At 40.6% G+C, this 12,565-nt stretch overlaps 1 protein-coding gene across 1 annotated transcript; it reads right to left on the bottom strand.

Annotated features, from left to right (window-relative positions):
- Positions 1-218: 218 nt before the first annotated feature.
- LOC141155446 (olfactory receptor 12D1-like) lies at positions 219-1,166 on the bottom strand. Its single transcript, XM_073642311.1, has one exon. It carries the CDS (start codon positions 1,164-1,166, stop codon positions 219-221), a length of 948 nt encoding a protein of 315 aa, XP_073498412.1.
- Between the last annotated feature and the right edge of the window lie 11,399 nt (positions 1,167-12,565).

The following is a 12,565-nucleotide window of genomic DNA, read 5'->3' as shown; positions in this document are numbered from 1 at the left end:
CTCAGGGCTGCCTTCTAATGGCCATGGAATAACAATACCTGGGTCTTCTCTATTGTCAGTCTTAAGATATTATTACATATCATGCATTTATTACTCCAGCCATGTGAGTAGCTCTAAAGGTTAAAGTATGGCAAAGACTTGTTAACGAATCACAACTGTTATTCAAGCAAAACTGAAACTTTATATGGTCGAAGTCTTTTAAATATTATTCAGACATGTCAATAAGATTTTACGCAGTTTTGTTTTCGAGCCAATAGCCTGTGAAATGACTTTTTGACTTCTTTGTTTCTCAGTGTGTAAATAAGAGGATTTACTGCTGGAGTAATAACTGTGACCAATATGGCACTCATTCTGTCTTGTTCTAATGAGTTCTGTGTTGTTGGACCAAGGTACATACACAAGGCTGTCCCAATATATAGAAAAACAACCATGATATGAGAAGTACAAGTGGAGAAGGCTTTCCGTCTCTCCTGCCTAGATTGAATTTTCAAAAGATGACTTCCAATGTACATATAGGATACGGTGATCAATAAAAATGTACTGACAGCCACAAGAGCAAAAATGCCTGACAGTAGAAGTTCACTTTGCTTAGTATTTGCACAAGCCAGTTTTATAACAGGTTTTATGTCACAATAGAAATGTGTAACTTGCTTTTTGTTACAATAAGGCAACCTGAAAGTAATAATGGTTTGCAATAAAGAATATAGAAAACCAATGAGCCAACAGATGGAAGCCAACTGGATGCAAGACGTTCTGCCCATGAGGACATGATATCTAAGAGGGTTACAAATGGCAACATATCTATCGTAAGACATAGAAGAAAGAAGAAGGGCCTCAGTGCTGCCCAGAAAGTGGAAAAAGTGGAGTTGAGCTATGCAACCAAAGACTGATATCCTTTTATCACCTAGAAGTAAACCAGAGAGCATCTTGGGCACCGTGGTAGTTGAGTAGAAGACATCCAAGAATGAAAGGTTACCCAAGAAGAAATACATTGGTTTGTAAAGAGACTGTTCAATAATAATAAGAAGAACAATGCTGAGGTTTCCTGATAAATTAAATAGATAAAACATGAGGAAAAGTATAAAAAGGAAGATTTGAAGGTCTGGAACATCAGTGATACCCAAAAGAATGAAACCATCTGCAGAAGTGACGTTATGTATTTCCATTTCTGCATGTCTCAACAACCACAATAGAGCTCTAACTGTATGGGACTTGGACTTTGATTTCAAAAGGAAAGAGTTTGGTTTTAGTTCATTGTGTCAAAGGTTAAAATATATGGAAAAGCCATATATTAAATATATTAACCAGTTATCAATGACATTACTGAGGAGTATACCTATCTTTTCTCCAGCACTTACCATTATCAACTACATTTAAGTTCCAAAATTGAAAAAAATGACATAATTTATATAATTCAAAGGTAGTTTATCCTCCAGTATGTTGATATATCACAATTGTATAAAGTCATGTACATAATTATAGCAAAGCGGCAAGGATTCTCCTACATGACAGACCTAATTTATAAAACTTTCTGTTAGCTATGACTCACACATATCTAATGAATTCTTGAATTCACGGCTGGAGGAATTTGGTTTTAAGAAAGGGAAAAATTGACTGGAGGGTTGATCCATAAAGTACAAATATTTCTCAAAAAATAGCTGGAATTCTAACATTGAAACATATTAATGCTCCAAATGTATTAGAAAATCTCTAATTATTTATATAAAAGATGGAGAACTCGTCTGGGAATAAATCAATATATAACGAGGTCCCTAAAGAAATTATGTCGCACATCCATAAGCCACAAAGAAAGTAGTAATTAAACCAAAGAGAAAATTTACAGATTTCATACAGAAGAAAAAACACTGAGGCCAATATAGGAAGAATTATAAGTATCAGTACAACGGAAAGAATTAAGGTTTCTATACACACTAGAACATCATAGCATGAACCCACCAATATCAGTGGGCTCAGCCAACAGTCTAATGTGCATTCGAGGCCGCAACATATTTCCAAACATTGATGTCAAATAAGGTTCTGGCATATCTGATTTTGGATCAACAATGCTTTGGTTCTTAACAAGATATAGAGTCGGCGAAATGTGGAACATTGAAGACAACTGATATATGTTTAGCCCAGTTCGGCCAAATAGACATCATGGAGGGGGCTGAGGAGTGTTGAGTAGTGTTGAGCCACCCCCGTAGTGTTCGGGTTCGGTTCGGTTCGTCGAACACCGGGATGTTCGAGGAACTGTTCGTCGAACTGTTCGTCGAACACCTTAGAACACCGTCGAACACCGTTAAAACCAATGGCAGGCAAACAAAAACACATAGAAACACATAGAAAACACCTGCAAAGGTGTCCAAAAGCTGACAAACTGCTCAGAAGACACTCTCTTTAAAAAAGCCGGCCGGCAAATTCAGCAGCGGCATACACCGGTACCCGACAATTTAGACAAGAAGGAATAGAGCATCACACATAGATTAGATAGATAGAAACATGTCAGTCACACATATAAGAAGCACAGTGACAGTGTTGGTTACTGCACTTGTCATTTAGTGTAAAGGATTTATTAAAAAAAATATTAGTGTTTTCATGCACCGTCTCTTTAAAAAAGCCGGCCGGCAATTCAGCATCTGTACCCGACAATTTAGAACAGAAAGAATAGAGCTTCACACATAGATTAGATAGATAGAAACATGTCAGTCACATATATATGAAGTACAGTGATAGTGTTGCTTACTGTACTTGTCATTTAGTGTAAAGGATTTATTTAAAAAAATAATAGTGTTTTCATGCACTGTCTCTTTAAAAAAGCCGGCCGGCAATTCAGCAGCGGTACCCGACAATTTAGAACAGAAAGATAGAGCATCACACATAGATTAGATAGATAGAAACATGTCAGTCACATATATATGAAGTACAGTGACAGTGTTGGTTACTGTACTTGTCATTTAGTATTAAAATAAAGGATTTATTATTAAAAAAATTGGCGTGGGGTTCCCCTTAATTTTAGGCTCTAGCGGAGGTTAAGCAGACGGCTGGGGCAGATGTTTGAAGCCTGGGAAGGGGGTAATACCCACGGAGCTTCCCAGGCTACTAATATCAGCCCCCAGCTGAATACATAGCCTTTACTAGCTATTAAAATGGGGGACCCCCCCCAAAAAAATGACGTGGGGTCCCCCCTAATTTAATAGCTAGCAAAGGCTAGGCAGACAGCTGGGGGCTGATATTAATAGCCCAGGAAGGGAGCCATGAATATTGGCCCCCTCCCAGGCTAGAAACACCAGCCGTCAGCCGCCCCAGAAATGGCGCATTCATAGGATGCGCCAATTCTGGCACTTAGCCTCGCTCTTCCACGCTGCCCTGGTGCGGTGGCAGGGGGTAATAGGGTTGGGGTTGATGTCAGCTTATAATGCCAGCTGACATCAAGCCCAGGTTAGTAATGGAGAGGCGTCTATAAGACACCCCCATTACTAACCCCATAGTCAAAGTTAAAAAAAACACAAACACCCAGAATAAAGTCCTTTAATTGAAATAAAGACACAATCCTTTATTGTTCTAAATTAAACCATACTTACCATCACGCCCATTCCAGCTGAAGCCAACGATCTCCTGCAATAAAAGAAAAATAATAAAGCAACCTCATCCTTACCTTTCCATGGTTCCCACGACAGCTTCAGCTCTGCTACATCGAGATGACAGGCTGGACCGCAGCAGAACGCTGCCATCCAGCCTCTCATCCCGCAGACACTGAGAAGAGCAGGCTTGCTTGCGCTGCTCAGCGTCTCTCTGTGACGACATCCAGATGAGCCGAGTTCATGTCCAATGAACTCAGCTCACCTCCTGCACGTCACTGACAGCGTGGGAGAATTCTCCTGCACTCAGCGCTTCAGTGTGAGAATTCTCCCACGCTGAAGCGGTGAGTGCAGGAGAATTTTCCCACGCTGTCAGTGACGTGCATGAGGTGAGCCGAGTTCATTGGACATGACCTCGGCTCATCTTTATGCCGTCACAGCGAGACAGTGAGGAGCGCAAGCAAGCCTGCGCTTCTCAGTGTCTGCGGGATGACAGACTGGATGGCAGCGTTCTGCTGCGGTCCAGCCTGTCATCTCGATGTAGCAGAGCTGAAGCTGTCGTGGGAACCATGGAAAGGTAAGGATGAGGTTGGTTTATTATTTTTCTTTTATTGCAGGAGATCGTTGGCTTCAGCTGGAATGGGTGTGATGGTAAGTATGGTTTAATTTAGAACAATAAAGAATTGTGTCTTTATTTCAATTAAAGGACTTTATTCTGGGTGTTGTGTTTTTTTTAAATACTTTACTAGAAATTCATGGTGGTCATGTTTAATACTGGCGTGACCCCATGAATTTTGGGCTTGGGGCCAGCTGATAATACCAAGCTGGCCCTAACCCCTTTATTACCCAGTGAGCCACCGCACCAGGGCCCTGGATGAGTTGAGTACAGCGCCAGAAGATGGCGCTTCTATGAACGCGCCATTTTCCGGGGTGGCTGCGGACTGCAATTTGTAGCGGGGGGGGCCCAGAAAGCTTGGGCCTCCCTGCGCTGCAGATTCCAGTCCCCAGCTACCTAGTTGTACCTGGCTGGACACAAAAATAGGGCGAAGCCCCACGTACTTTTTTTTTAATTATTTCATGAAATTCATGAAATAATTAAGAAAAAAAGGCCTTCCCTATATTGTTGTGTCCGGCCAGGTACAAATAGGCAGCTGGTGGTTGGGGGCAGCCCGTTCCTGCCTGCTGTACCTGGCTGGACACAAATATAATGCGAAGCCCCACTTCAATTTTTTTTAATTATTTCATGAAATTCATGAAATAATTAAGAAAAAAAGAGCTTCCCTATATTGTTGTGTCCGGCCAGGTACAAATAGGCAGCTGGTGGATGGGGGCAGCCCGTTCCTGCCTGCTGTACCTGGCTGGACACTAATATAGTGCGAAGCCCCACTTCAATTTTTTTAAATTATTTCAGGAAATTCATGAAATAATTTTAAAAAAATTGACGTGGGGCTTCGCACTATATTTGTGTCCAGCCAGGTACAGCAGGCAGGAACGGGCTGCCCCCAACCACCAGCTGCCTATTTGTACCTGGCCGGACACAACAATATAGGGAAGCCCTTTTTTTCTTAATTATTTCATGGAATAATTTAAAGAAAATTGACGTGGGGCTTCGCCCTGTTTTTGTGTCCAGCCAGGTACAACTAGGCAGCTGGGGGCTGGAATCCGCAGCGCAGGGAGGCCCAAGCTTTCTGGGCCACCCCCGCTGCAAATTGCAGTCCGCAGCCACCCCGGAAAATGGCGCGTTCATAGAAGCGCCATCTTCTGGCGCTGTACCCAACTCATCCAGGGCCCTGATGCGGTGGCTCACTGGGTAATAAAGGGGTTAGGGCCAGCTTGGCATTATCAGCTGGCCCTAAGCCCGAAATTCATGGGGTCACGCCAATATTAGACATGACCACCATGAATTTCTAGTAAAGTATTTAAAAAAAACACAACACCCAGAAAAAAGTCCTTTAATTGAAATAAACACACAATTCTTTATTGTTCTAAATTAAACCATACTTACCATCACGCCCATTCCAGCTGAAGCCAACGATCTCCTGCAATAAAAGAAAAATAATAAAGCAACCTCATCCTTACCTTTCCATGGTTCCCACGACAGCTTCAGCTCTGCTACATCGAGATGACAGGCTGGACCGCAGCAGAACGCTGCCATCCATCCTGTCATCCCGCAGACACTGAGAAGCGCAGGCTTGCTTGCGCTCCACAGTGTCTCTCTGTGAGGGCATCCAGATGAGCCGAGTTATTGTCCAATGAACTCGGCTCACCTCATGCACGTCACTGACAGCGTGGGAAAATTCTCCTGCACTCAGCGCTTCAGCGTGAGAATTTTCCCACGCTGTCAGTGACGTGCAGGAGGTGAGCTGAGTTCATTGGACATGAGCTCACCTTATGCACGTCACTGACAGCGTGGGAGAATTCTCCTGCACTCACCGCTTCAGCGTGAGAATTTTCCCACGCTGTCAGTGACGTGCATGAGGTGAGCCGAGTTCATTGGACATGAACTCGGCTCATCTGGATGTCGTCACAGAGAGACGCTGAGCAGCGCAAGCAAGCCTGCGCTTCTCAGTGTCTGCAGGATGACAGGCTGGATGGCAGCGTTCTGCTGCGGTCCAGCCTGTCATCTCGATGTAGCAGAGCTGAAGCTGTCGTGGGAACCATGGAAAGGTAAGGATGAGGTTGCTTTATTATTTTTCTTTTATTGCAGGAGATCGTTGGCTTCAGCTGGAATGGGCGTGACGGTAAGTATGGTTTAATTTAGAACAATAAAGGATTGTGTCTTTATTTCAATTAAAGGACTTTATTCTGGGTGTTTGTGTTTTTTTTAACTTTGACTATGGGGTTAGTAATGGGGGTGTCTTATAGACGCCTCTCCATTACTAACCTGGGCTTGATGTCAGCTGGCATTATAAGCTGACATCAACCCCAACCCTATTACCCCCTGCCACCGCACCAGGGCAGCGTGGAAGAGCGAGGCTAAGTGCCAGAATTGGCGCATCCTATGAATGCGCCATTTCTGGGGCGGCTGACGGCTGGTGTTTCTAGCCTGGGAGGGGGCCAATATTCATGGCTCCCTTCCTGGGCTATTAATATCAGCCCCCAGCTGTCTGCCTAGCCTTTGCTAGCTATTAAATTAGGGGGGACCCCACGTCATTTTTTTTGGGGGGTCCCCCATTTTAATAGCTAGTAAAGGCTATGTATTCAGCTGGGGGCTGATATTAGTAGCCTGGGAAGCTCCGTGGGTATTACCCCCTTCCCAGGCTTCAAACATCTGCCCCAGCCGTCTGCTTAACCTCCGCTAGAGCCTAAAATTAAGGGGAACCCCACGCCAATTTTTTTAATAATAAATCCTTTATTTTAATACTAAATGACAAGTACAGTAACCAACACTATCACTGTACTTCATATATATGTGACTGACATGTTTCTATCTATCTAATCTATGTGTGAAGCTCTATTCTGTCTGTTATAAATTGTCGGGTACAGATGCTGAATTGCCGGCCGGCTTTTTTAAAGAGACGGTGCATGAAAACACTATTATTTTTTTTAATAAATCCTTTACGCTAAATGACAAGTACAGTAAGCAACACTGTCACTGTACTTCATATATATGTGACTGACATGTTTCTATCTATCTAATCTATGTGTGATTCTCTATTCTTTCTATTCTAAATTGTTGGGTACAGATGCTGAATTGCCGGCCGGCTTTTTTAAAGAGACGGTGCATGAAAACACTAATATTTTTTTTGATAAATCCTTTACGCTAAATGACAAGTACAGTAAGCAGCACTTTCACTGTACTTCGTATATATGTGGCTGACATGTTTATATCTATCTAATCTATGTGTGAAGCTCTATTCTTTCGGTTCTAAATTGTCGGGTACAGGTGTATGCCGCTGCTGAATTGCCGGCTTTTCATGTTTCACTGTTGGCACTGTTCCCATCGATTTGGGCAATCACTGTAATGCCACAACCACCATGGCTGTGGCATTACAGTGAGTGACAGACAATCCCTGCATGATTGGTGCTCTAAATAGCGCCAGACATGCAGGACACGCTTTTGGTGCACGAACAGTTATCGAACATAACCTCGAACAGCCGAATTTTTTGCAAATCGTTCGGGTTCGTCGAACAACTCGAACACCGCCCAAAACAGCTCGAATTTGAGATTGGCGAACAGTTCTAGTCGAACACCGCTCATCTCTAGTGTTGAGGGGCAGGTGAAGTATGCAGTCATTTAGTCTGGTATCGAGGAGAAGGGTGCAATTCATGGATTTTATAATTAAAAGTAAAATGCTTAGCTGTTTAAATTATTTGTATTCCTAATTGAACGTCACTTCATAGGTCTTGCTGCACTGCTACTATATTCAAATGCATCCACAGCTTAAAAAGAGATTTGCCACTACTTTTTAATTGATGGCTTGCCTTAAATTCTTGGATTCTGCCAAAACACAGTAACTCATCAAAACTATAATGGTCACAGCCGGGTACAATACATCGACCCCATATTCATTTATTGGAAGGTAAATCTGCAGTACCCAGCATCGTGCACTATAGAAGTGATGGTGCTGCTGTGTTTTGGCAACATTCAAGAACTTCTGACCATTGCTGGTCCAGGTAACAGCTGATCGACTGATGTGCGAGGTGCTGCCCTTTTATGAATCTGTCATTAATAAAAAAAAGACAATTAAAAGAATATAAAAAATATCAAAGAAGTTATGCCCAAGTTTTTTAAAACAGTAGTTTGTGAGACCACAAATTTCCAATAAAAAAGTAGCGGCCAACCTTTTTATGGACACAAAAATAATTAAATATATAATGGTACTCAGGGAGCTATGATCTGTTTCATGCCTTGCTGCTTAGTACTGCTTAACTAATTTTCACTCCCTATTGTAACTGTACATCGCAGTCAAGGTGAGCGTGTATGGATTGGGCTCAGGAGCTCATCCTGCTCCATATCGGTCAGATGCTGGCTATTTTATACAGCCGGCATCTGCTTGGAACAGCAGTGATGGTAACAGAATCCAATAGCTGCTTTTTAATTTTCTAGAAGACACCATCAGCCCTACAGGCTTGTCTTCATAGGAGATCCTCACTTCTATTATATACTGAAAAATGGTTATATTATTTAACACTTCTGTCAGAATAATAATGGTGCACACTTCTTCAAAGACATAATATATAAACACTACCTGAAAACCTAATCACAGGATAAGAAGACACATATGCCAGAATAAGTCATTAAAAATTCACAATTTTTATTTAGATATTTAAATATTACAAAATGGGTTAATAAAAGGAATAAACTGGGAAAACCTTATATGAGTAAAAGCATACCATACAGGATCAATGAAGAATGAATCAAAAGAATAAGCCCAAAGTCACAATATGCTAAAGCAAAGTGCTAGTGCAAAATAACCGAGTATGTATCTACTTTGATAATACAGACAATGATAATATAGCCAATAACTAAATGTTTTGTAAGGGCCTACTAAGTATGACTAAATCAATTCATAGTGTAGTCCCTGTGATAGTGTAGTCAGAAGCAGTCGTACTTAAAGGAATGTATATCAATATAGGCAATCCTGTTGGTGAGTGTCACTCCAGTGTTCTGATTTCAAGAACCAGAAGTAGGGATGTCCCTGGACCCTTCTTCAGTCAAAAAGCTTCAAGGAGTATTCAAAATCTGTTCCCAAGGCATATTATCCAGTTCTTAGTTAGAAGAGAATAAAAATGAACAAACAATAAAGAGACAATTATTTAAAAACAACAACCACCCGAGATACCATCATTTTAAAGAAAAGACCCAAAACCCAGGCTTTCGTTCAATCCCTGGGGAGATAAGGTTCACAGTGTGTATATCCACTTACTCTCCATCTGTGCCAAGATTCTCCCCAGATCACCTCCTCTAGGGCCCTGGACTATCTGATCAATTGCTTTCATTTTTACACCCCCTGATTTTCCACCATGTTGTAATTTAAAATGTCTTGGTAGAGTTTTAAGGTGCTATTGTCTTCAATGGTAAAGGAATTTTCTATAGCCCTTATGTGCTCTCTAACCAGTCCATTCAGTTCCCAGTTTGTAAGGCTAATATTGATCTTACCACAAAGATATTGGGCATGGTAGATTACGCCTTTAGAGGAACAATTCCAAAATGTCCTAATTTCGAAGGTTCTTGATCTGTAATGATTCCTGAAGGTTTTACATTTAATAAGGTTTTTACAGACTTTACAGAGGCCACAGGGAAAGGATCCAGCTGTTGAAGATGTTTTTCTTTTCTCTTAGGTGGAGACATAATGGCCATGGATCAATAAATCTTTCAAAATATTAGATCATCTCGCTACAATCGAGGGAGTAGATGGTAGAATCGTTTTGAGGATGAGATCTATCAGTAGAATCTTCCAATGTTTCTTGATGATTGCGGTCAATTCAGGCCATTGTTTTTGTATGTAGTATTTGGGCGCATTTGTTCGTGTTTTTCTGAATTTTGTTTTTTTGCTTCCACTTCCATAAAGCAAATCATCCCTAACTGATTGTGTTGCTCTTTTGTAGCTGTTTTTTATTTTTCTATGACTATAACCCAGTTCTTCAAACCAATAGGCTAGGTCCTTGGCTTGATTCATTAAGAAATCTTCCTCTATATAGATTTTCTTGATCCTCAAACATTACCCAAAAGGAATTCTCCTAATGGTTTCTGGATGGATGGGATGATTTTGCATGTAGAAGAGTGTTGGTAGACATCACTTTTCAGAACACATCAATCGGGATGTGGCTGCTAGGTAGTACAGTTATGTGGAGATCCAGAAAATCTTCCATATTTATAAGTGAGTTTGATAATTAAGTCAGTGTTGTTTAGTCTCATCATCAGTTGTTCTAGTTGCTTTATAGGTCCATCCCAAACGAACCACACGTCGTCTGTGTACCTCATCCATTCATGGATTTTTTCATCTTCAGGTATTCTGTCCCCTTGAAAAATGTCCCTCTCCCAGGCTCCCAAAAAGAGATTAGCATAGGAAGAGGCTCATGAGGCCCCCATTGCCGTAACTTTGAGATGTAGATATATTTTCTGATGAAAAATGAAACTATTATATGTTAACACAAATTCCAATAGTGTGAAGAGTAGTTGTGCCATTGAATTGTCAAGATCACTTGATCTAAGAAACCAGGTAACGGCACTAAGATCATCTATGTGTTTGATAGACATATAAGGTGCTGCAAGTACGACTGCTTATGACATTTCACTATCACAGTTACTACACTATGAATTGATTTGGACATACTTAGTTGGCCCTTACAAAAGATTTAGCTATTGGCTGAATTATTAATGGAGATACATATCTGGTTATTTTGCACTTACACTTTGCTTTAGCGTATTGTGACTGTGGGCTTATTCTTTTGATTCATTCTTCATTGATCCTGTATGACATGTGTTTACTCATATCAGGTTTATTCCTTTTATTAACCCTTTTTGTAATATTTAAATATCCAAATAAAAATTGTGATTTTTTTTAAATTAATTAATCTGACATTAGTCTCCTGTGAATAGGTACTCAGGTAGACTTTATATAAAATAAATATAAATATAAAATATAAAATTATTATATTGAAGATTATAGTATAAGTCCAAGGGGGTCTAAAAGCAAAGCAATAATGAATGAAAATTTTTTAAAAAAGAGTAAAAAAATCTAAATCTTGAAACCACCTCACTTATTCAAACATACATTTAAAAAATATATACTTTTGGTATCAGCAAATCTGTAGAAATCCGATCTGTAAATGTATAAAATGAATTATTCTATATGCTGTAAAGAGAAAAATCAAAATGCCTTAATTAGCATGTTTTGATCACTCCTGTTTTCATGATGCATGTAAAGAAGTCACATCCTAAATATGCCCAATACAAGAATATTCCTAGGCTACACTTATACAAGTAAGGTTTTTAGCATATAAATTGACCATTCGAGTCTGCCCACCTGCCATTAGAAGGCGTAACTATTCCTAAAGTACCTTATACAAATTAGACTAATGTCTAATCATTGGGTTCAGTTGTACATGGGGTGACGGCCAATTGATCATCGATAGAGATGTTGATCAGGCATGTTTGATTTCAGACAGCCAATCACATTGTTCTCGCTGATATAAGCCGGCAGCTGTCAAGATTCCTGTTGTCCTTCTGCGGATTGACCTCTATTGTCTGCTATTGTTTACCTTGATTACCCTGTGCTGCATCTCTCTTCCCTACCACAGGAGGCTGCTGTTGTATTCTGTAATCGCCCATTATTAATAAGTCATATTCTGAACCTGTGGAAGCCATATTGTTTTCTGTTTTGGCCTACTTAAAGCCACATGGAATACTCACTCATTGCGTATTGAGTATTGTGTCTTGCTGTTAGTCTAGTTCCAATCTCTAGCCCTTGAGAACTGTCTTACCCAGACTGTTCCCACTCTTCTCTAGATTTTTTACTACAATTCCTATTGCTATCTCCAGGGACTTCCATTACCGCTTACAGTTCCCCATTATTGCTCCCCCAGCCTTTGGATTCCAGCCTTGCTTCACTAGCTGATAGGAGCATTTATCTAAACAGCGTAGCTGTGTATGGCTGAGAAGGTACTTGACCAATCAATCAGCCGAAGCATCATTCATGGACAGCTATCTAATAGCTCTTACTCTTCTCAGTCAAGGTCTACAAAAAAGTGCAGGCAGGATTCAGCACTAAATAAAAACAGTCTTAGACTGATTTGAGGAGTGCTCAATCAATAATGGAGGCAGCCACCACCTTCAATTGTATGCGACAAAGAAACAAAAACTGACCAGCTCCATCTAATAGTCTGAACAGAGGAAAGCTGCTGTGACAGTATTATATACAAACCTAAGAGTTAAGCAGCAAACTTTATGCACTAAGATGTAAGAAACATTGACTATAGGAAAAGTAAACTGAAATACTGACTAAACTTGTAAAATTGTCGTATTTAGCATACAAATTGGC

Source organism: Phyllobates terribilis, unplaced genomic scaffold, assembly GCF_046119375.1.
Source record: "Phyllobates terribilis strain yellow unplaced genomic scaffold, ASM4611937v1 Scaffold_7__3_contigs__length_470593459, whole genome shotgun sequence".
Lineage (NCBI taxonomy): Eukaryota > Metazoa > Chordata > Amphibia > Anura > Dendrobatidae > Phyllobates > Phyllobates terribilis.
This window is presented reverse-complemented; position numbering and strand designations above follow the sequence as displayed.

Excerpts from the sequence above, each read along its gene's own strand:
- LOC141155446 (XM_073642311.1), bottom strand. The coding sequence starts at position 1,166 with ATGGAAATACATAACGTCACTTCTGCAGATGGTTTCATTCTTTTGGGT.